Source organism: Schistocerca nitens, chromosome 2, assembly GCF_023898315.1.
Source record: "Schistocerca nitens isolate TAMUIC-IGC-003100 chromosome 2, iqSchNite1.1, whole genome shotgun sequence".
In the NCBI taxonomy this organism is placed as follows: domain Eukaryota; kingdom Metazoa; phylum Arthropoda; class Insecta; order Orthoptera; family Acrididae; genus Schistocerca; species Schistocerca nitens.
This window is the reverse complement of record NC_064615.1, coordinates 612,633,710-612,659,752: the sequence shown is the minus strand read 5'-3', so window position 1 is coordinate 612,659,752 and position 26,043 is coordinate 612,633,710. Positions and strand designations below refer to the sequence as shown.

The following is a 26,043-nucleotide window of genomic DNA, read 5'->3' as shown; positions in this document are numbered from 1 at the left end:
ATAAAATGGGGGTCAATTATCCTTCCTCCCATAACGCCGAACCATACATTAACACGCCAAGGTCGCTGATGTTCCACCTGTCGCAGCCATCGTGGATCTTCCGTTGCCCAATAGTGCATATGATGCCGGTTTACGTTACCACTGTCGGTGAAGTAACGTAACTATCCGGCGAGCGGTCCGGACACTTGGATGATGTCCAGGATACCGAACAGCATACATAGCACACGCCAGTTGGGCATTTTGATCACAATAGCCATACATCAACACGATATCGACCTTTTCCGCAATTGGTAAAGGGTCCATTTTAACACGGGTAACGTATGACGTAGCAAACACCGTCTGCACTGCCGGAATGTTACGTGATACCACGCACTTATACGTTTGTGACGATTACAGCGCCATCTGTCACAAAGCGAAAAATGTGGTCCAACTACAACATTCATATTTCTTTACTTACTACACGAATATGTAATAAAAAAATGGGGGTTCCTATTCAAAAAAAACGCAGTTGACATCCGTTTGATAGATAGCAGCGCCATCTAGTGGGCCAACCATAACACCATCAGATTTCCCCCTTCAAGCTAGACGAGTTTCGTTCTTTGTAGTTTTTTCATTTAATGCTTATTTCGTGAGATACTTGGCCCGTTCACTATCAATGGACCACCCTGTGTATATATGGTATCTGTCCTAAGGGTTGTTTGCTTGCTCTCGTGTTTCGCCAGATATCTGCAATTTCGTTTTTTACGTCTGACTGGAGTCAGCCCAAACAAATGCTGCTCATCACGTCTCTCATACGACGCCCAGCTTCAACGGAATGCGTCGGGTTTTTTGAACTGGAGTTTTATGTGCTCATTCGATAGTGCGCTACTAGATTAGTCTAGTGCTATATTCGTTTTACCGGTAAGTATTAACAGGAACAGTTCTACACGAAGAATAATCAGTACTCTAGCAGCAACTGAGTAACGCGCTTCTGCATGGCCGTTGTAACCAGCGCCGGCCAGGTCGGTGCAGTTGCTGCTAGACTACTGGTTGTTCTTTGTGTAGAACTGTTCCTGTTAATAATTACCGGTAAAACGAACATAGCACTAGACTAATGCTGTAGCGCACTATCGAATCAGTATGTAAAATTCCAGTTTAAAAATCGCTTTGTTTGCCACTGGAAACAAGCCGACGCTTTCCGTCAACGCTGGACGTTACATGAAATGCGTTATGGGCAGCACTTCTTTGGGCTGACTCCAGCTGCACCTTGAAAAAACAAAATGGCAAATATCTGCCGAAACACCAATGAAAGTGCTCCTGACGGCTCTTAGGAGAGACACCCTATACATACAATCTCGTGTGTAACGTTGGAAGTTGCATGTCGCTGTTCGCAGGTGATGCTATTGCTCACGTGAAGACTGAAATGCCGCAAAACGGTAGCAGATTTCTTAAAGACTTTCAGGGGACCGACAACCGGTGCACAGACTGGCCGTTGATCGTGGACGTAAATAAAAGTAACGTGCTGCGCGCAAAGAGGAGAATCGCGCAAACGAAGTAGACACTTGGCGCAGTGGCTGATGGGAGCAACTGTAAATGGGAAATGACGTTACGGTCTCTCCCATCAGGCACCGCGCCGAGTGTCACCTTTGTTTGCGTGTGTGCAGTTACTGTACCATAACGTTGTTGTCGATAAACCACTGGAACAGTATCAACTGTAAACAGTGTCCTGTTCCACCCCTTAGCTCTTGATTGCAAATAGATTTCAAACTATATATTTCTTTTTCTTCTTCTTGTTTTTTTAAGAAGATGCGAACTTACATCACAAAAACCTATATACAGCAATGGGACGTTAGATTAACGGAAATGTCAGATTCAGCTATTTTCTCTTCTGAAATGGAATTTTTAGAACTATCTAAGGAGTTTGTTGATGTAACCAACTCTGTGGTGGAAAGATTTATTCTTAAAGTTAAGAATAATCCTGACTACAGGCCTGACTAATCAGATGGGAAACTTAAAAATGTGTTAACTGCAGACTGCAGAACTCGTCACAAAAGCTGGCAACAGCCAGCAGAGTGGTGTGATGACCACATGGCCCTCCAGATCTGCACCCTGTGATGCCTACGACTGGGCTGTCGGTCGGTACTGTTGAGCCTTCCGAATTCTGTTCGGACGGAATTTAGCTTTTAGTTCACTGGAGAAGAAATGTCTTATTAACAGATTCTCGTTATACGAATGAACTACAGAATGCTGTTGCAAACTCAGAAAAGAAAGAAAGAATATGCATAAAAGGACAAAAATTCCAGTACTGAGAAATCAGCTACAAAGAACTCTTTGAGAAAATTAGAGCTTAATGAGCAAGCTGAACACAAAAACGTGTATAGTGCAGACTAAATGACGTATTAACACATTCTCGTCACAAGAATAAAGCACAGAAAAGAAATAAAGAGGGCAAAATGAGGTCAAAAATACCAGGACAGGGAAGTCCGACGAGAAAAAACGTTTGAGACAGTTACAGCTCGTAATTTCGACGTTTATGCAGTATTTTCGACGTTTACGATACAATTTAACAAAAAATTTCCTTATCCCACTCTGCTCTGAATGTGGAACATGTAGCCTGTCGTTACATATCTGGTCTTTTTTTAAATTAAATTTTATCCGAACTGGCATGAACAATTCCCAAATTTCATTCAAAATAATGAATTCCAGTATTAAAGCAGGAAAAATTAAATAAAAGAACGATAAGAGCCAGCTGAAAAGAGTATTACACTCAAAGTAGCAAGGGGCTCTATTCAAAGAGTTTCTAATGAACGTCCCTTTTGTTTCACAACTACTACATAAACCCCACTCACGTACTGTTAACGCCTTCAGCATCTGGGCGTCTTAAGCGTCTGAGGATCTTTAGAATTTAATGGTCTTTAGGATCTGAGAGTCTTTGTGTTCGAGATTTTAGTGTCCGACCTTCTAGCATTTGAATCATGAGTATTCGTGTCTCTTATGTTCATGTGCCACTGTGTGAAATAGCTAACACTATTGGAAGCCAGGTTAGTTAAAAGTAAACGACTGTTTGTCATATCGAAGGAACTATGTTAATAAAAGCCAAGTTAAGGAAAAACTACAGTCTGCTACGATTTCGAACAGAGTATCAAGAGAATTGATTGCTGTATTGGATTATCTCTAGACAATAATAATAATAATTATTATAATACTTTATTCCCCATTAATATTAAAGGGAATAATTTTCAACGGATGAAACATCGTGCTTTGTTAAATGGAATCTGTGTCTTTCGTAGGAATTAATTCGGTGTCCATCTGCTAAGCTAATCAAAGATATCAGTTCATCTGGAAACGCGAATCGGCCGCCTAATAACTGTTAATGTGCATCTTTGGTGGCAACCGCTAAACAACGTAGCTAGACGACAATAACAATTAGAATCTAAGTTTACTAACGAAAGAGACTTTAAAAGATTTGTGCAACCCCGAATATAGATTCCAGTTAGTACAAATGCGGACGTTAGCAATAAATATTGACTGCAATAACAGATAGAATTGTGTCACCTCGCTTTCACGTACCTCGATGAAGTGAAGAATACTGCCTGGGTATTGAAAATGGACATTCACTTCCGCTGATAGTGGAAGGGCCAGTAGGTAGCAATGGGAGACGTCACAAATACTAGGTTCTTCATTACGGACTAAAGTCTTTCAAAGTATTATCTCAATCTCAGATATTTCTATTTTTCCTAACATTAATTAAATATTTCATTCATTTAATGTCCATACTGAATACGTCTGTACAAAGGTAGCTATAAATTTCATTTTAGATACTAGACACAAGTTAAATATTCACTCTATGTCTGTTACTGGAATATGTCCTCCTGCCTCAATCGTTTTCGTCTGACCCATGAAATAATCGTCAATATACTTTTAACTTCTTAAATGTAGGCTTCTTACTTTGATTGACAGATCATCTATTCATCCGACACAGTAGACTGCTCTTAACTTATCTATTCCACATCCTTCTGTAACGTACTTATCGATCCTTGTAAAGTAGCACGTTTACTACTTGCTGAATTTGAGTCAGGTCCCAGTTTCTCGAGTTCCTTAGCCACTCAATCTTCTCTTTCCTTAGTTTGAGCCTCTAACGATTAAATCGCTTGTTTGATTTTCACCTTAAATTCTAGGTCTGTCTGATTCCTTTCTTCCCTGTATTCTCGGTCTTTTTGATCCCGTTGACGATTAGCTTCTAATATTTCCTCCTAGAATTTAATTAAATAGTCAAACCAGCCATTTCATTTGTAGGTTTAACCATTCTACTAGGCCCTACAGTTGAATCACTTTTAGGTATCGACATTCCGACATTATTACTTTCAGTAGTTTCCATCGTAAAGATTCGGATACTATAATTCTAATTCTCCTACCCTACTATCATCCATTTCTGTTCCCTCCTCCCTCGTCATGTCTTCGTTCATATTCTCTACATTAGATCTCAACCTTAGGACTACTATCATATGGTCAAATACTACAAATTACAACCAACCAACACCAACACAACACACAAATACTGTCTAAGCTACAATATCAATTCAACAACGCGCGAACTTGCCGTAGTGGTTCGCCAGCTACAATATATTTAACTGAAGCACAATGAGCTATGACTCAAACTTTAAATATCGTCGTATCAATTATTTCTATACGTACTTCCTATAGTACTTCCTTCCTGTCACTCCGGGCGTAGTTTGTCGAAGACAGTGAACGTGTAACACGAGCAGGTTAACACGAGTGGTTGTTTCGTTCGTATACAGTCAGTAAATAATTCACAAATTAGCATGTGTGAACTCTATATTGTTAATTTATTACCTTCGAACCCCACGTTGGGCGCCATTTGTGACGCCTCCTATCGCTGCCTACTGGCACCTCCACGACCATCGGAAGTATAACGTCCTTCTTCTGCGCCCAGCCGGTATTCTTCAACTCGTCGAGATACGTGAAAGCAAGGTGACACAACACTATCTGTTACTGCAGTCAATTATTGTTGATAATGTCCGATCTTTGCGCTAACTGGGGTTTCACAAAATCTTTTAATGTCTCTTTCGTTGATAAACTTAGATTCTAATTATTACTGTCGCCTAGCTACGTTGTTTAGCGGTTGCCACCAGAGATCCTCATTAACAGTTACTAGGCGACCGATTCGCGTTTCCAGATAAACTGATATCTTCGATTAGCGTAGCAGATGTACACCGAATTAATTCCTTCGAAAGACACAGGTTTCATTTAACAGAGCACAATGTTTTATCCGTTGAAAATTATTCCGTTTGATATGAATGTGGAATAAACTATTATTATTATTATTATTATTATTGTCCAGAGATAATCCAATACACGGATCAATTCTCTTGATACTCTGTTCGAAATCGTAGCAGACTGTAGTTTTTCCTTAACTTGGTTTTTATTAACATAATTCTTTCTATATGATTCGCTACTATGAATGGTCACACTTTAGTTCGATAATAAATGTCCAAACAATGTGTACAATAAAAATTTAAGTTTCGACGCGCTGTTTGAAGAGTAGCTTCGGCAGCAACTGATGTTTTTAAATTGAGATTAATGATATCGGCTGGTTCAAATGGCTCTGAGCACTGTGGGTCTTATCATCTGAGGTCATCAGTCCCCTAGAACTTAGAACTACTTAAACCCAACTAACCTAAGGACATCACATCCATCCATGCACAACGCAGGATTCGAACCTGCGACGGAGGCGGTCACACGGTTCCAGACTGAAGCGCCTAGAACCGCTCGGCCACTCCGGCCGGCAATGATATCGATCTTTTATAGATTGAGATGTTCGCTGTATGTTAGCTTTATCTCATTTTCTGTCAGTTTTCGTACCTTTGACAATAAATTAAACGAACAGACATTTACTTTCAATTAGCCTGGCTTCCAATAAACTTAGCTATCTCACACAGTGGCGAACGAACATAAGAGACACGAATACTCATGACTCAAATGCTAGAAGCTCGGACACTAAAATCTCGAACACAAAGACTCTCAGATTCTAAAGACCCCCATACGCCAGAGATCCATAGACGCTTAAGACTCCCAGACGCTAAAGACGTTAACAATAAGTGCGCTGCGTTTATATAGTAATTGTAAAACCAAAGGGACGTTCATTAGAAACTCATTCAATAGAGCCCCTTGCTACTTTGCGTATAATACTCAATTCAATTTGCTCTTATTATCCGTTTGTTTAATTTTCTCTATGTTAAAACTGGAATTCATGATTTTGTATGAAATTTGGGAATTGTTCATGCCAGTTCGAATAAATTTTAGTTTTAAAAAAGACCGGCTATATAGCGAGTGGTTATAGGAAGAACGGGAAATGTGTAAGCATTACTTGGAAAACATGTTAAAATTAGAAAACGTAGAGTTTTACGTATATGTCGTGTAAGGTACGCTGGGTTATACTTCAAGGTGTTTTTTATACCTTAAAGAAGTGTTTTCGTGCGTCCCCTTATGTACAAAAACTTTAAACAGTTAGGATCCCTTTCCGCGTCGAGTTCCCGTACAAATTCCTTAGACCCACCCCACTGATACGCCACTCACAGTCTAACGGACGAGTGCTGACAGATGTTGCACTTCACGTAGAGAATACAGTGTACTCGGGAGAGGGTAGTACTTGGAGTATCTTTGGTACACGAATGTCACTAGCCCTCCCATTACGCCCTATCACTGCGTATGCCGAACGGTTGACAGCAATCAGAGCGATATTCAGCAACTTACCAAATGTGACTAACTCATCCTTTGACTGAGAACAGCATTCACAGTGGCACTGCTTCGAGGCTGGTGCAATGTTATTTCATAGGAGTAAACAAATAACTTTAAATTAAGCTTGCTAAACGGTCGTGTCCTACCAAAGTTGGTGATCGTTCTCTTGGTCTCGCAGGTGGGTAAAGAGTATAGTGGGGGCCATAACCTTAATAGGAATTAAGTTGTTTGATTGACCCCGTGAGTCACATTCTCCATTCCAATGTGTCTCAGGAATGTTTCTGTGCCTTGTTTCAAGAATGTGGTCTACTTATGTCTGTAACAGGAGAGAAGTAAAAGAATGCGCTTCAGGTCTATGTTTGTAGGCAGACGGTGCAGACCAGAGGGAGCTCCTCTCGACACTAGGGTCACAGCCCAAAAAACACAGATAACATTCAGAGAAAGGGTGGAGACTCTATTACAAATCCTGCTTGATCATAACGTCGCTGCTCGAACTCTCTCATGCACCATATAGCGCCCAAGTAGAGTTCAAGGTCGAAGTTAACATGCTGTGGCTGTGGCCCCAGTTCTACATTTCTCTCTCGTTATCCCTCAGGACTACAGCAAGGCAATTCTTTCTGTTTCATTTGCCAACCCGTTTTATAATCTAAATAAGATTGATCTACAGAGCTAATAAAGAACCCACAAATTTTCTTAATATCGGAATCAGTATCTCTTTCACCTGATCTAATCCACGACTGAGCTGCAGCGTTGCTCGTGGAACGCAGGGTTCTTTGGAAGTGAGACAGAAGGAGCTGTTTGTTTGACCGAGAAAAGCAGTCTTAAATACAATCCAAGACGAAAAGAATAGAGGCACCACAAAGTAGTTATGCAAATTGCTCATAAACTGATGTTCATACGCATATGATGTTAACTTTGGTGGTCGATGGATGAATGTGTGAGCTCAGTTTCACCGTACAGCTGCCAAAGATAGTAAACAGGGGACATGTCGATACCAGGCCATAAAGTCTCGGTAATCATCGTTCCTTGTACTCGGTTGGTCAGTAACTATGCCTCGCAGACGGTCTGATGCCAGAATTTGAGAAACTATGTGTAGTTGGGCTCATAGAAGCCGGGTGGAGTAATCAGCGAATCACCCGACATTTGAATGGGAACGATGCCAATATTCGATGATGTTGGAAGCAGTTGGTAAACCATGGCCGAACACAGTGGCAAGAAGGAAGCAATCGACTTAGAGAGGCGACTGAACATGAAGATCGAGAAATCATCAGATAGCCACTCAGCTGAGCGTTCATTTGTGGCAAGTAGTAAACAACAGTTTATCACAAGAGATTAGCCGTCTGGTGACGGAGGAGAGCCGCCGGCGTCAGTGTGAATCACTTAAACGGCTTGCTTATCCCACGGTGGGAGCCAGCAGAAAGACAGATAACGCCTTTAGCTACAGGTGTCGTCCACTTTAGATTAGATTACATTTGCAGACTAATCAAGGTTACTTCGGTTGTTCAGTTTATCTGTGAGATCGAAATAAATTTGTTGTAAAGAAAAGCAGTGAAGCGAGTGACAGCTATTTAATTACTTGCTGATTATATGACCCGAGAAAAACAATGACGCACTTCGAAGACAAGGACAAAGAGTGTAATTTTTATATTTGCACCCCATCTGCTGATATGTAAATAATTAGAGCTGCAACTCTTCATACAGGAGAACTGCTGCCAGAAGGAGTGTTGTATGAGCTTAGCGTTGTAGCCAGGCCTGGTAGCGCAATAAGAGGCGTGAACAGAGTCAGACGTTGGTTGACAACTGCGAAGAACGTGGAGGTGCAGCGTGCTCATTTCAGACAAGTTAACAGCACCTGACAGAGTCTGAAAGGGACCTCATTGCAGTGCCGCGATCGGGAAGAATGGACTGCTAATGACTGGCGCAACTGCATTGCGCGGCACCAAAGCGTTCGGCGATGAATCACTGCTCTGCACTCCCGTGGACGAACATTCGAGGAGGTCCCATTCTCGCGATGCTTTGGAAGAGCACAGCGGTGTTACACCTGGTGTCACGGTGTGGGGAGGCATCGGGTATGACTTCACGTTGCAGCTGGTATTGATTTAGAGAACCCTGAAGACAAATTAGTATGTCACACGGACATACTGCGCCCTCAGGTGTTACCTCCCACGCAATAGTACTGCCACACAATTTTTTAACTCGACAATGCTCGTCCACACATGTTGTAACACGCCCAGGGGTACAAATGGCGGAGGGGTCTCCTTACCTGGAAGTCGCTTTTCGTTTTGTGACCGCGCCCTGTCCTCATCACCTGATAATCCCGCGACGGTCGTATTGTTCTGCTCCACACTGCCGCTGGCTTGCCTGAAATTATGTATTTAAACATGCAAGCGGATTTAGGAAAGCCACTCAACGTTAAGCACAACACTGTCCTACGTCTGGTATGAACATCTACACTGCTGGCCATTAAAATTTCTACACCATGAAGATGACGTGCTACAGACGCGAAATGTAACCGACAGGAAGAAGATGCTGTGATATGCAAATGATTTGCGTTTCATAGCACTCACACAAGGTTGCCGCCGGTGGTGACACCTACAACGTGCTGACAAGAGGAAAGCTTCCAACCGATTTCTCATGCACAAAACAGCAGTTGACCGGCGTTGCCTGGTGAAACGTTGTTGTGATGCCTCGTGTAAGGAGGAGAAATGCCATCACGTTTCCGACTTCCATAAAGGTCGGATTGTAGCCTATCGCGATTGCGGTTTATCGTATCGCGACATTGCTGAACGCGTTGGTCGAGATCCAAAGACTTTTAGCAGAATATGGAATCGGTGGGTTCAGGAGGGTAATACAGAACACCGTGCTGGACCCCAACGGCCTTGTATCGCTAACAGTCGAGATGACAGGCATCTTATCCGCATGGCTGTAACGGATCGTGCAGCCACGTCTCGATCCTTGAGACAACAGATGGGGACGTTTGCAAGACAACAACCATCTGCATGAACAGTTCGACAACGTTTGCTGCAGCATGGACTATCAGCTCGGAGACCATGGCTGCGATTACCCTTGACGCTCCATCACAGACAGGAGCGCCTTCGATGGTGTACTCAACGGCGCACCTGGGTGCATGAATGGCAAAACTTTATTTTTTCACATGAATCCAGGTTCTGTTTACAGCATCGTGATGGTCGCATCCGTGTTTGGCGACATCGAGATGAACGCACATTGGAAGCGTGTATACGCCATCGCCATACTGGCGCATCACCCGGCGTGATGGTATGCCATTGGTTACACGTCTCGGTCACTTCTAGTTCGCATTGACGGCAATTTGAACAGTGGACGTTACATTTCAGATGTGTTACGACCCGTGGCTCTACCCTATATTCGATCCGTGCGAAACCCAACATTTCAGCAGGATAATGCACGATCGCATGTTGCAGCTCCTGTACGGGCTTTTCTGGATACAGAAAATCCTCGACCGCTGCCCTGGCCAGCACATTCTCCAAATCTCTCACCAATTGAAAAGTCTGGTCAATGGCGGTCGAGCAACTGGCTCGTCACAATACGCCAGTCTCTACACTTGATGAACTGTGGTATGGTGTTGAAGCTGGATGGGCAGCTGTACCTGTACACGCCATCCAAGCTCTGTTTGACTCAATGCCCAGGTGTAACAAGGCCGTTATTACGGCCAGAGGTGGTTGTTCTGGGTACTGATTTCTCAGTATCTATGCACCCAAACTGCGTGAAAATGTAATCACCTGTCAGTTTTAGAATAATATTATTGTCCAATGAATACCCGTTTATCATCTGCATTTCTTCTTGATGTAGTAATTTTAATGGCCAGTAGTGTATATTCTGAGACGATATGAAAATCACAGGTTGCACTGTTTACATTCTGAGTCATAACTGCTTATCGCAATTAACGTTCTTGATGATTATCTGTCCACAATATCACTTGGACGAGCGTACGCGAAACCGACGCGAAGCGGGTGACTGTTAATGATGCGGAAGCATTATGATCGATCGTTAGTTCTTACGCTCGTCACGCACTTTCGGCACCAGTCCTCCTTGTCACTAGTAATGATATAACACTGCTCATAAAGTTAAGCTACTGTTCACAGTTCACATTCGTACGAGCGTGAGGGTAACCGTCGCGGCGCAACTGATTGTTGATGATGCGGAAACGCGATGACCGAACCCACGTTGTCACACTCGCTGCAAGACACTGGCACTTGATTGCACTCTTTTATGGTAACTAATTTTTACTGATTCACATTAGTTCATTCTGAGAGCCCGGAAACGGTGCGGATGATTGATGCTGTGCGACACGCAACGCGAGGATACTCAAATACGTTATCGCCTGCACTGCTCATTTTGTGTTACGTCATTACGCACTTTCCTCTGAATCACATCCATATTTCATCACCTTACAGTAATAGCACTTGTAGTAACACTTGAACTCCCATAATAACTATGCCTCTCACATGCAGAGTTACCCCAACACAACAGTTCCGTGTCCCGTGCTCGACTCTGCAATCGCGCTGCCCGTAAAGATACTCCGCAATTAAGCCGGCAATATGACAATACGCTTACAGTGACATGTGTCTCTTTGAACTATCTGTGTGTTGTTGAGGTACTACCATGGCCAGCGAGATCCCAAAATCTGTCCCCGATAGAACATGTGTGAGACCGGCTCGCAGGTCAACATTTTCCTAGTACCAGTAAACACCATATCAAGAACAAGTTACTACAGTTGTGGGCCAACTTGCCTCAGGAAAGGATACAAACTCTTTATGACACCTTCCCCAGTCGAATCTTTTGCTTACATCCAGGCAAGAGAGAGGTCCAGTGTCATGCTGATTATTAGTCTCACACTCCCACATGTTTTGTAAACTTCTCTAGCGTTTGTAATCACTAACATAACATCACATACTCTGTCACATAAACTCATTCCTATGCTCCTGCCACTCTTGCCTACATCACTTCATTGTTAGGTAATGTAAATGGTTGCTACACGTAGATTAGGCTGCTTAATGCGTTGTTTTCTTATTAGGGAGGAGCCGGTTTCAAATCCCTGTCGGGCTACCCCGATCAGGATGCTCCACGGATTCTCTCAATCATAGCAAATGCATATCAAATAACCATGCTGTCGACTGTGTGCTAAACACTAAACAACTCCTTGTTCTTTCGATCCTGTACCACGACCTGTTATTTGGAAATCACTGTTATCTTTCCAATTTTACAGATATCAGAGCCCTCTGAGCGTTTCAAAGTCCGTTTTGTTAGCTTTATCTTGAATTCTGAATCTGAATTTGATAACTCATTTGTCATCAAGTCTGCACAATATCGAGTATAAAACGGAGCGATGCATCTGATACCGGTAGGTGCGGGTCTAAGACCACAATGAACGTGTTGGCACTATTGCTTTTTGCCGTGGCCGCTGCCGTTCAGGTAAAATGTGATGCAGTCACGTTAGCACATATACTATAAGTGCAGCAAACAGGATGAGTCATTAAATGGCGATCTTGAACATTTTGTAGATTATTCTGAGGCTACCGTCAATGCATTCACTACGTTTAACCAATCTTACCACCAAACTTACATCAGAGCTTATGTAGACTGGTTCAAACAATTACACAATAGAACATTACACTTCTAAGGGATATCAGTGTGCATCGTAGAGCGGAACTGTAGTCGAAAAGCCAGTTGTGTACTGATCAGCTGTGCTGAAATACGTCGATTTGACTATGGTTAAGGTTATACCTGGTATATTTTTTATAACAGGGTTTGATTTATACTCCCAAGTTATTTAGTAGCTATCCTAATTGATAATCTCATAAACAACGTAACTTCGCAATAACATTCGTGGAATTTTAATTGAACTACCTTGAGGTTCATTGGTTAATATCACATAAATCATACTTACGTGATAATCATAATAATAAGAATCTGTCAAAAATATGCAAAATACGCAGTTCCATAAAAACACAGAGTTCAAAGAGATACAGTGCATCAAATGATATAAATTTGTGCTTGCTAGGAAACATCTATGACTACAGAATTTTGTTCATCTAAGCCGGAACTACAAATTCTGATCTATACTTTACGAATTTAATCCAAGAGTAAGAGAAAATGTAGCTTATATTACGAAAGAATTGTCCTTTTTCTAGTTAGGTCACATATAATGCAATTTTTTTATCTTTTTTCTCCAACTTCCTCAAGTAATTCACTCTCTAAATATTAAAATACCACATCATATGAAGAGAGCAGACTTTGTTGTGAACAAAGTCCAGAATCAATATCTATGATAAAGTATGGAAACATGCGTGAATCTACAGCGATAATGTAATATGTAATTATCGAGTATTTCTGAACGTGGTACAATTTTTAACATGTTCAATAATTTCCGAAAATTTTATTGTTATTATTGTTTCAATTTTTCAAATTTCTTCCATAAATTTCACTGTTTCTTACGAGCAAATTGTGTGAATACACTATGTATTCTATCTTAAATAATTTGTTAGAATATAGTGATTCAGATAGTTGAATAACTTTAGTAGCACATCAGTTCTAAGAGAACTGAATGAAAGCTTACAGACTTGATATGCACACTAACAACATTTGTAATGTAAACCATTTCATATGTTGCCATAATTTTCACAACGGAACACCTGATTAACGAATGCTTTGTTTCTATTGAAGCATATGTCCTAACTAATCATATTACATCCTTCATGCAGGCAAAAGTGCAACCCCCACTCTCCCATTTTATTATCGAGTAATTCTGTTTAATTTCATTTCATGACCGCCATCAATCAAGAGCCTGAAGGAAATGTTCTGAGCATTGCTGGTCCTTTGCCCCATAGTGAGACAAAGTTTCGACTGGATATCCACAGTCACTGCCATTCCGCACTTGTTAATACGTTTTGTACATTCGATCTGCTGTTATTACTTCATGACAGCTTCAGTACAATATTAATTTCACTTACTTTAGGTTCCCTCATGTTTGTGTGGAGCTTCACATCCTTTGAAGATTTACCTGGTCATACAACCACATCAATTTTAATGATTTTGTGTTAACAATTTACTCATACTGTTTTGACTTCATAAATTCTGGTTGTTTATGAATATGTAGAGTGGTAATGCATGTAACTCGCAACAAATTGTAAAACAATTTGTCACCACAGACGCTATCCTGCTCTATTCTAGTTCAGTATTAACACATGAAATAAATTCCTACCTTAGTTGATTGTTTGAAAACTAGCTGTTTCCTCTGCCTGTGCATGCATATCAGTGGTTTTGTTAGGATGAGTGATGGAGAGTAAGCTACTGTACATGAAATAACCTCAGCTGCCCTCACGTGTCTGCTTGTTTGGGTAAGTTTAGCTCAGGATGTGTGCCATACACGCCCCCCCACCTCCCCCCCCCTCTATTACATCCACTACTCCAGTTCACAACAAGGCTGCACGCACACAGCGCTGTTGCTGAGCGGTGCAAGCGTGTTCCATCTGTTATTTCCCGTTATTATATGATTTAGGTGCAGCCTTTTTTATTATCTTAAATATCCTATGTTCTTCCTCGAGATTAAAGCTGTCTCTATATCACATTTTATGGTTCAGCAGTTTAGTCGTGAAACCATAACTCAGATACTTTCGCTCATATTATGGCACAGTAAGGATTAAAAACATTGAGGATTCTGTAAGTATTGTCTACGTTATATTGAATCGTATTTCGTAAAACATACCAACCAAAAAAAACATTTTCTCAAGTACGATGAAGTTCATAAGTCAAAGAATAAACAGCTTTTTCAAAGAGCAAATATCTTCTCCTAATTCGCTTAATATTTTTCAAATCAATAAATTTCTTAAATTACACACTTTTTTATAGTATCCTGCGTTCTTCCATAGCGTCCAAGCTCTCTATACCAAATATCATCAAAATCGATTCAGCGCTTAAGTTGTGGAAAAGTAACAGAGAAACACCCTTTCGCATTTACAGAACCTTAAATAACGATATTTTTTCTTGATCCGATTTGACAGAACATAGCCTGTATGTTGCGACAGTCTACGCTCAAGTTACCTGTGAAAACCCCACTAAAATTCGTCTTTAAAATAGAGAGACAACCACAACGGTCTTACAGCATCATTATTAGTATAGATAAAGATACAGAAGAAGACGTATTTTCGACGTATGGTTTTGCTGAACACGATATCAACAAAAATGTATAAAATTCCTTTGTTGACAGGCGCTGCCCCAGTATGCGACGCTACACCGCAATCTTACACCTATGGTGAAGACAAAGCCACTTGTGCGTAAGTATTTCTATAATGTACGAGTACCAGAGAAAAATTATGTTTCACAGCAGTATTTAAATCACTCTTACTTAATCCTCGAATCCGTGGCATTTTATAACTGGTTGCTTACTTATTGGCGACCTTTAAATCGGCTTATCACAGAATACGCGTTTCTCGTAGCAGCAGAGTTATACGTCGCACATTGTGTGCCATTGCGTATCACCATAGTTCTGTCTATCACTATTTAGCTCTCGTACATCTTTCTGTTCTGAAATGATACGTTGTTCTAAATCATATTTATTGAAACTAACATAAATTTTGAAATTAACTGCACATACACTAGTTCAGTACATAAAATCTCCTTTAAGTCTTTTCTGCCTGGTCATTCTAGCAAACGTTCTTCGCATATGTGATATTCATGTCCAAGGTATTATACAAAGTACCCATGAAATAACTGTAGAATCTTCGCATGGTGCTACCTACCTCCCTACATTATCGATCAGTTGTTATTTCCGCCAAGTCCTCTGAGCGGGAAACACAGTGTGTCATACCTCTGTGGCACGTGTGTAGTATCCTGGTGTCTATAGTAGTATAAGTAAATGCTGGAGGCTCTATCCTCACAACAAGAGACATATGCTATGATGACAGGCCCTTGATGGAAACAAAAGTACAAAAGTGAACACAATGTGGAGCAAGGATTTTCTGCGACATATGTAAGAAGCAACTGACAAAAAGCAAACAAACTCTGGACAACGCTAACAACATGATAATGTAAGAAGTGAAGGGGACTGGATAAGTGGTACTATTGTTTTACAACGTACTTGACGCTGTGGTATGACGTAGTAAGCGAGTTCGCTTATTGAGAACGGAAAAAATCCATCTCCTTCAGGAACTACATCGTAAGATCCCTCCGAGACGATTGATCTCTTGTCCACCATCAAGTGAAAACTCTGTGCTTATTTGCCTGTTAGGTTAAATGTTTCTTTTAGTTACCGATTAATACAGGTGGCATCTTCGTCAACTCGGAATGCGCCCTTCTTACATAACATACTGATAGCCATGTATGGAGGCAAATGCAGTGTTTCTTGACTTCAGAAATGCTTCTTTCTCATTACTACACAAACAGTTAATAACGAAATTGCGATTGTATAGGATATAAAGTGAAACTCGTATCTTGTTTGAGAATTTGTTGGTCTAAGGCGCGGCAGTCATGGACTGTGCGGCTGCTCACGGCGGATGTTCGAGTCCTCCCTGGGGCATGGGTGTGTGTGTTTGTGTGTTTGTCCTTAGGATAATTTAGGTTAAGTAGTGTGTAAGCGTAGGGACTAATGACGTTAGCAGTTACGTCCCATAAGACTTCACACACATTTGACAATTTTTCGAGAATTTGTTAGTACGGAGGGCACATCATGTTACCTTAACAGGACAGTCATCAGACGTAGAACTCCAAGCATGCCGCAGGGAACTGCGTGGAGACCATTACTGTTAATATTGTTATATTAATTACCTGGCAGTCAAATTTAATAGTTATCTCAGATTTCTGTAGATGATATACTTACCTTTAATGAAGTACAGTGTGGAAAATGCCGCACAAAATCATGTCAGATATTAATAAGACTTCAAAGCTGTGCTAAAATCGGAACCTTAAATGTTCAGAACGTTGAAATTGGGAATTTTACAAAATGGGAACAGGTAGTATAAATATAGGGTGCGGCAAAAAGACCTCCTGTTTTTGCAGAGGCCACTGTGTGAGTTGTCATGGGGTTACTGATGTGGACGAGGTATCGATCAGTAGCGGACATGCCATTTTCAGCAGGCGCCTTCTCTCTTCTTGAGGAGAAATCGCCTGCCCCCTACGTCACCTGATTTATTACCTTCTGATTCTTTTTTTCCTATGTGGACACTTGGAGGCTGAAGTGCACAAACATATACCCACAACTCTGCAAGCACGGAAGGAGGCAATCACCCAGGAAGTGGCTGGCATTACACCGGAAATGACACGAAAATGGACAGCTCCTTAAGGCTTCCTTAATGTGTCAGCAATGGAAGAAGACACGTACTAATTTAAAATGGCATAGTATTTGCTGTCACAAATAAAACTCCATATCTTTCTATCTTTGTTTGTATCCACATTTGAAATACGGGAGGACTTTTTACCAGATCCTGTGCAATATCAATGACTCATGATCGGAACCAATAAACTCATACAAATATATGGGCGTAACAGTTTGCGAGTTGTTAAAAAAAATCGTCGTATAGGCTCAGTTGTAAGTAAAACATGTTAGACTTCAGTTCATTGATAGAATAGAGGGAAACTGCAGTTAGCCTTCGAAGTATATTACTTACAGAACACTCGTAATGCAACCGATTCTGCTATGTCACATATCACTCAAGTGTATAGGACCAATATCACATAGGACTGAGAAGGGGTGTCTCCCACTTGGAATGCTCTGCGGGTCGTATTTCCACAAAGCAACGGGAAGTTGTATACAACAGGAACTAAGTATTCGCCTCAAGATATGTAATGCAGTTCAAGTACGTTCAAGAACTGCTTAAATTAAATGTCATATAAGAAAGAAAAACACTCAAAACTCTTACAGGATGGTCCTTCATTTGTTGAACATCTACACTAGTCTCGCAACAGATGACTTACTGGCAGTTTTTGATCTTTACCACTAGGGCAGCTCAGGGTTAAGGAAGTTATGTACTTCTGGCAGGCCCTGTCGCAGAATTATATGTCTATGACCTACGGTAGTGAATCGCGACACCGCCAAATCTCTAGGACCGGAGTTCTAAGCAACCCATAGCAGCCCCTAACAATTCCGCATCCACATGCGTCAACCATTAGAATGGATGACGGGCGAGCTAGCGCCATCATCAGCAGCCCCTCTGAGATTAACCAGTGGGATTTAACGGATCCGCCAGCCCAGTCCCACAGCTTGCTCTTGGTGGGAGACTCACATTGTTCTCAAAGCTATCATTCATTCTGCTGGTTCTGCCCACGTTGTTACTACATATCGACGGTTTGTGGTCGTTTTCTGAGCAGGAATTAATTATTGTGTCGATGAAACAGCACTTGCACGTACAACACTAGGACATTCTCTTAATGTGTCTCTACAGTGAGGTGACTCATTCGGTACCTCCTAATATCGTGTTGCCCAGCGTAGTGGAGCAACAAGTCGTTGTAAGTCCAGTGAAGAAATATTGAGCTATACTGCCTCCATACCCGTTCATAATTGCGAAAGAGTTGACAGAGCAGGATTTTGTCCACGTACTGACCTCTCTATTATGCTATAAATATTCTATGCGGTTCATGTCGGGAGTTCTAAGTGGCCAAATCATTCGCCCGAGTTGTCCAGAATGTTCTTCACACCAGTCGCGAACAACTGTGGCCCGGTGACGTAGGGCATTGTGATCCATGAAAATTCCATCGTTCTTTGGGAACGTGAAGTATATGTATGGCTGCAAGTGGTCTCCAAGTAGGGGTATATAACCATTTATAGTCAATGATAGATTCAGTTGCGGCAGAGGACGCAGTCCACTCCATGCAAACACAGTCTATACCACTGTGGAACCACCATCACTTCCACTGTGCCTTATTGACAACCTGGGTCCATGGTTTCGTCGAGTCTCTATCATACTCGAACCGCCCAGGAGAGGCGCTGCAGGCGATGTCACACTGTTGGAGAAGGCACTAGAATCGGTCGACTGCTGCCATAACCCAATAACGCCACATTTCGCCGCACTGTACTAACAGACACGTTCTTCGTGCGCCCCACATTGATTTCTGCGCTTGTTTCACACATTGTTGCTTGTCTGCTAGCACTGACCACTCTATGCAAACGCTACTGCTCTCGGACCTTAAGTGAAGGCCGTCAGCCACTGCGCTGTCAATGGTGAGAGCCAATGCCTGAAGTTTGGTATTCTCGTCACACTTTAACACTGTGGATCTCGGAATATTTACTTCCCTGACGTTTTCAGGAATGGAAAGTCCGATGCGTCCAGCTGCAACTAACATTCCGCTTTCGCTTTCGAAGTTTGTTGCTTCTGTCATGCGGCCATAATCACGTCGGAAGCCTTTTCACATGAATCACTTGAGTGTAAATGACATCTCCCCCAATACCTTCTGCACGCTGTACTACCGCCATCTGTATATATGTGCACATCGCTGTCGCATGACTTGTATCACCTCACTGCACTTCCTAATGGCCGAGTGGTTGTAGGTGCTTCAATCCGGAACCGCGCTGCTGCTGCTACGGTAGCAGGTTCGAATCCTGCCTCTGGCATTAATGTACGAATGCCTGTTAGTTGTGTCGGATAGAGAATCATGTCTGTATTAGATTTGTTTGACGAATAAAAGCACATCTGCAGTTGCATGGTTGCCTTACTTCAAATGCACGACCAGTTTCGTAACGTTAGTTACATCATCAGGTGTAACGCCTATACGCCGTTCACCTTGATTGAACCCGATGCAAACATTGCAGTATGTATTCTTCCGAGTTTGCCGGCATCTCATTAGATTTCATTTCACGTGGAGGGGAAGCCAAGCTGTCTGCAGTACAGTCAGACACGATAATAAGGATAAGTACGTTTTATGCTGTACATTATGCGCACATCGACTCAGCGATAATACGGGACATCAGTTTTGCCTGTACATTGAACTTCTACAGCACTGGCTAGCCAGCTTGTCCCTCTAACGTAATGTGATGTGAACAGTAGCAGCTAAGACCTAAAACCAGACGACAGAGAAACCATATAGCTTCGAATGTTATTTAATTTTTAAGCCGAATGAAAAAAATTTTCGGCAAAACTCGGTAACTATGCTCCTAAGGGGACTAGACTCTAAACATAACATGACCTCGTTTTTAACTGGCATAGTATTGTAATTAAAAACAAGAGTGATGAAAATTGCTAATTTAAACTACGAGCAGTCTTTCTGAGTGAGCTATGACGTAAAAGCAAACCGCAGTTTCCACCAAAATTCGGGAGTGACCTATGGCAAAGCTTCGTGCATTAGTTCTAGTACGCCTGGCAGCTTAAATGCATTGTTATTTCTCGCAACAAATCCCTTAATTAGGATTCAGATCCATTATATCTCACTTAAATTGCAATTGTACGACAGAAACTGAAAAAAAGCAGCATTTGTACATTGTGCTCGATGCCACGAAAAATATTTTCCATGTTTCTACAGCGCTTATCACTGTGGCTCATGTGAGACCACATTTGTGATATAAAACAATGAAGCTAGTCTAGATAAGGAGCGGGACTTTTTTGCAAAAATTTAATTTGTAATGTTTTCTTAATATAAACATTCCTGCTTAACAATTCCTTATAAAATGTCGATGGTTAAGAAATTACATTTGCAATGAAAACTGGAATTTTGCGTGTGATATGTAAGACTAGCATTACTTATAAAAAATGATGATTAGATATGTTGTAGGTAGCATATATTTGACACATTTTATATTTACAAGATGTAGATACTAGAACTAAACAAAAAAGAAAGAAAAAGAAAAGGAGGCTTCTCAAAGACTGGAACAAAGGTCTACACAATATCCAATTACCGCCCTCCCGCGCCACCGATTAAGCCAAACATCCGGTTTACCTCAAGCCCTTAACGTCAGTAAATACAATTTCTTGAGAAACTTAATAGGCGATTTTTTTCTGTAATGTTGTGAAAAATGTGGAGAACAACTAGTTTCTCGCTATTTTCCGTGCACCACGCACGTGTTTCACTAGGGAGCAAGAAGCGGCTTCAGCCATTTCCACAGTACGCGTTAACAGCTCGACAATCAGAGTCCAAGTGGCGTTTAGGTGCACGGCGACTGTAGACGTTTTCTTAAATAAAAACTACATAGTGAAAGCATGATTAACAAAAACATTGATGGTTGTTAACTAGAACACTAATGATATGTTATATATACTGTAGTGGTAAGTTACAAATAATTGTTCCATATCCGGCGGCACTGAATGACCGGGTCGCACAAAGTGCTTCAAGATTGCAGCAAGGAAGTGGAATCCAGAGGGAACGGACGTGGATAATCGTTGGAGTGATAACAATGTAGTCGAAAGCCAAGGGAACTGCTCCAAATAAGCGTATGGTTAGGGTTTAAAGAAATCTGTCTACGCAAAGAATATGCATCATCAGTATCAACGGGTGTTAGAGATTATATGCATTGCTTAGGTGCTTTAGCATTTTCGTGCACTGAAAAAATATGTGAAACATTTCACTGTATACGTTTGCTCTATGAACGTGGCAAACTATTTTCGTAAGCCTTGAGTACCAGTGGGCTAAGCGTTATCGTAGTTTCAGAATAATGGAAAGGACCATCCAATGATGAAGAAGACAGTATGCGTCAGATTGTCAATGAATTCGTGTTAGAGGATTTGAGAATGAGGGAATTACAAGAAGAAAAGCAAGACGGGGTTGTAAAACATTGGCATCCCGATTACAGTCATGAGGATCCCTATTTTTCCCCAAATGAGGAAGAAGAAGATGAAGATGAAAATCCATTACATAGAATATAAGAGACGTAAAATTGGAAAAAAATAAAGGAAGAGAGATTCTTCTGCAGGTACCAATAAAAAAGGAATAAGTAGCTTTTAGTTTTGCTACATTTTATAATGAATAACGAACTGTCTCTATTTCTCTTTTAGAGACTGAGAATAAAGTATTCATTGGAAAAACAGGTTAACGCTGGAAATTACAACCAATTAGGCGCGGTGGGAAAACATCAAACAAAAATGTATCGCACATAAGTCCCCTGGACCCACGAAAAACATTGATGCTAAAGTCGATAACATTGAATTACACTGCATGAGAAAATGACACAAGCACAAATTTCATGGGTTGAGAGGGTTTGTGATGTTATTGCAGCGATTACAATTTAAAGTCAAATTTATAAACAACTTGTCAGTATGGCCCGTGTATCAATGTGACGTTGCACCCCCTCTCGCCTCGATGCAAGCAGTGAGTCTGTTGAAAAGGTTGTCTTAAAGCCATTGTATCCTCTCTGAGAGACAAGCTGGTCCGCACATTTAAACGAGCATTGTCTTGTTGAAAGCTGGCACCAAGCAACTGTCGCCTGAGAGATAACCCATGAAGACGAAGTGGTGTGGCCGGAGTGGCCGAGCGGTTCTAGGCGCTACAGCCTGGAACTGCGCGACCGCTACGGTCGCAGGTTCGAATCCTGCCTCGGGCATGGGTGTGTGTGATGTCCTTAGGTTAGTTAGGTTTAAGTTGTTCTAAATTCTAGGGGACTGGTGACCTCAGAAGTTAAGTGCCATAGTGCTCAGAGCCATTTGAACCATTTTGAACGAAGTGGTGTTCCTGGGCATGGTTCCCCTCCAGACGCAAATCACTAAGCTGTGGTCATCGTTGGTCACTGACCAAACCTCTGGGATGACACAGAATGTTGGAGGGGGTCTATTACCTTTGTTCGGATGGCAGGCGCTGATACGAAGGCGTTACAATCAGCTCGGTTCACAAGTTGGTCCTCGCTTGAGATGGTCAGAAGTCGTCGACCAGAGGACTGAAGACAAATATGCCTACCCTTACATTTCCTTTGCAGGCCAATTTCGGGTCACTGTCATAGCTCAATGCCCCACAAATTTAGACATTACACGATTCGACCAGCTGGACAAATAGGACCAACAATGCGGCCCCTTTCAAACTCTTTCAGCTGTTCATAACGGTGTCTCACGCGAGTATACACCATCTCCGGTTTCTTCATAGTGATCACTCAGCATCTGATGCTGATCCCGCTTCTTGTATACCCTACCAACAATACCAAACACGAAGAACACTAATTCACTTTGGTGACCATTCCACTTGTCATTTACATACATGCCGATAGTTTCTATGATATGAAGCTATATTGTCATCCCACCACCTCTTCGTGATATTTCATTTTATACGTTGGGCAGTGTACATTTTGTGTGACTTGTTTAAGTTTTATCTGAATATATAGATACGACCAGGACAAAAATTTGTCATATTCCCAAATCCCTCCTTCAGTGTTTAACTCAACTGCCAATCAATGACCAGTTTCCGCCTGTTTCAGCTGGACACCCAAAGGCTGAAAAGGCTGCTGGCCGCATTGTAAATGGTGCCCCAGCCTCACTCGGCCAGTTTCCACACCAGGCGTCCATCATCATGGATTACTCCTACATGTGTGGCGGGTCGCTGATCTCCGCCTCTGTCGTCCTAACAGCGGGGCACTGCGCCTCCGGGTGAGTAAAACCAATGTACCAACGCCAAGATCCAGAAGGTGGTCTCATGCTTATTCGAAAAAAGACTACGTTCACTTGCTATTGTAAGACTTGAAGTCGAATTGCACTGACGAAATCTTCCTGTGTTATTACCTTAAAACAATACGCCTTGAAGCAACGTTTCGACAAGCTTCCTACTTATCAACTTCAGGAGAGGGACTGGTATCCTGTATGAAGTCATCTTCAATATACTATGAATTGCACTCTTTCTGCCTTGAGGGACCGGCAGTTGCCCTCATCTGACACAGCGCAACATGATCTACCGTATTATCCTACTTATCATTTATCCGTCTTCTGCGTTCTATCTTCTCTCTCTCTTCTATCATCTATCTATCCACATACAAAATGAAGTGCTTAGTCGCTGTTCTATCAGGATCTATTGTAGGGGGAGGGGGGGGGGATATTGATATGGTTTTCACTGATAGATAGACTGTCTTATGAGGAAGGAATGCGTATATAATTTTTAAATACTTCATTCAACTACGACGAATTAAACACCACCCCTGCTGTGAAAAGCATGTTGAATGTCATTGACATCTAGTGGTGAATGGAAGAACTCTTTGGAAGCACAGTTCTGCAAAGTGCGAAGCACTCCACTCAAACTGAGTGCATGCGTTCTGCTTTCTTTGATGTACCACCATGCGGAACGATTGGCGCAGAATGCTTATTGTAAATGTGCATTCACGCATTAAGAGAAAGAAAAAGAGATGTAAGTCTCTGACGATCTCTCTCTCTCTCTATCTCCCTCTCTCGCTCTCTCTCTCTCTCTCTCTCTCTCTCTCTCTCTCTCACACACACACACACACACACACACACACGATATGTTAGCTACATTTTGTGGACAGCAATACCTGGTATGTAATCCAAAGTGCACCAACTGAAATGTTCATAAACATTGATGCCGTCTTATAGAAGGAAAAAGACATGGGCATTATCTTCTTGATTCCTTAAACTTAAAGGACGGAATAGGATTAAGAAAACCCTTGCAGATGCTTATACAATATTTCTATAGATGTTCGGGGACGCATTTCGTAAAAAGGAGAGCAGTTCAGACTGCCAGTTTGCGCTTACCTCAGATTGGCAATCGCAATTCGCTCTTATAGTTCACTGCAGATTCTTTGAAGACCGAACAGTGAGTTATTTGACTGCGAAGTATCACAATAAACATAGGCAATAACGAAAACAAAATCACTTAACTATCAAGCTGCGACGCAAAACTATAAATTGCGGGCGAATCAAATAATTTTACTGAGTATTTTCCCTGAAATGTCTGCATAGCAAAAAAAAAAAAAAAAACAAAGAAAAAAAAACCGAGAGTCCTAAAACTAAGGTTTTTAACTTTTTATGCTAAATGTAAAACTTTTCCAAAAAACTACTTCAGCCACGAATGCAGCTTTGATTCGTTTATTTAGGTTGTTTCAGCGGAGCTGTAAATGAGCTTTCAGCCGTCTCAGGCTACAAATGTACATTGGGCAAGCTTGCTTTTATTTTACTTCATTTGTCGCCTTAAGGCATAATCCGCCCAGCCATATCCAATCACACACACATACTCTCTCTCTCTCTCTCTCTCTCTCTCTCTCTCTCTCTTTATCAACATTTTAATTAGACCATGATGTTCTCCCTTCATTACCCTGAGAAATCACTCCAAACGCCATTAACTACGGAACAGACAACATTCAGGCCTTCTGAGAACTTCCCTGGCGTCCATTGCTGAAATGGTCTAAGTTGTTCTCTGATTTTTATTTATAGTCATGCGCGGTGGCGGCATTACCGCTGACCCCGACAACTCTTCGGTCGTAAATAACCGCATGAAACCGGGATGTGTCGCTAGTCCACATACAAAAACAAATCGTTTTGACACCGGATAAGAACGTGCGAGAAACTGTAGCACATTCCTAGAACTCTCCACTGAAATCAACACATTACTATTCTGAACAAACTTCTGGTAGATGTTTTACTCCACTGCTGAAGTCGAGGAATATTGTGCGCTACACACATCCCTGAACGAGAAAGTACCTCATACGGAGACAGTGGACAGCAATTTGGCAGGAGTAAGGGCCTGGTCTTTATCCTTATATCATTACATGTGAATTCTGGAACTAAATCGTTCCTTGACAATGCCATCACACATTTACTGTCTCATCAAAGCTTGTGTTCAGATTCTGACGACATCGCCATAGACGAGATGTCTAGTCTACCTACTTCGTATTTGTTTCTATGTATCTCGCTTTTTGGGAGGGGGTGGAACTTGGATTCAGAAGGATGTAGGATGCAGTAGGTACTGGGAGATGAAGAAGCTTTCACAGGATAGAGTAGCATGGAGAGCTGCATCAAACCAGTCTCAGGACTGAAGATCGCAATAACAACAATGCTCTTGTCAAGCGAGACAACAGTTTTCATTCAGGTTTCCCACAGTCATTCGGCAAGAACTACCTCGACAGAACGGCGCTGGCAGCAGGCGTTTTGGACTACCAGCCCCTAGCTCTACGTCCAGTACCCTACTATCTCAAAAACCTGTCGGAAGTTTCATTATTTGCTATCGTTTCCAGTGTTGCTATTCTAGTTGCCACTATTTAGATATAGATACGTAGCATTTCAGTGGCGTTGGAGGACGACTGGGGGTTGTGCATTCGTGAGTTCAGCTTAACAAATATGCATAACATTTCTAGCAATAGGTCAATAACAGTTAAACAGAACTTAGTTTTTACCCCAATTTAGTTCTACAAGCAGAGCTCAAACA

The 26,043-nt window shown here is 41.7% G+C and overlaps 1 protein-coding gene across 5 annotated transcripts in view; it reads left to right on the top strand.

Moving 5' to 3' along the window:
* LOC126236699 (brachyurin-like) overlaps positions 1–26,043 on the top strand; it is a 484,625-nt gene that overhangs the window by 158,464 nt on the left and 300,118 nt on the right. The window contains exons 1-3 of one of the 5 annotated variants that reach the window (XM_049946215.1): positions 12,104–12,189; positions 14,984–15,050; positions 23,096–23,264. The exons of 2 other annotated variants lie outside the window; for them this stretch is intronic. In XM_049946215.1, coding sequence (XP_049802172.1) covers positions 12,142–12,189; positions 14,984–15,050; positions 23,096–23,264 — 284 coding nt within the window. In that variant the 5' untranslated portion in view covers positions 12,104–12,141. Of the gene's footprint in view, positions 1–12,103; positions 12,190–14,983; positions 15,051–23,095; positions 23,265–26,043 lie in introns of those variants that run through there. 2 more of the 5 variants (XM_049946211.1, XM_049946212.1) reach the window with 2 other exon arrangements.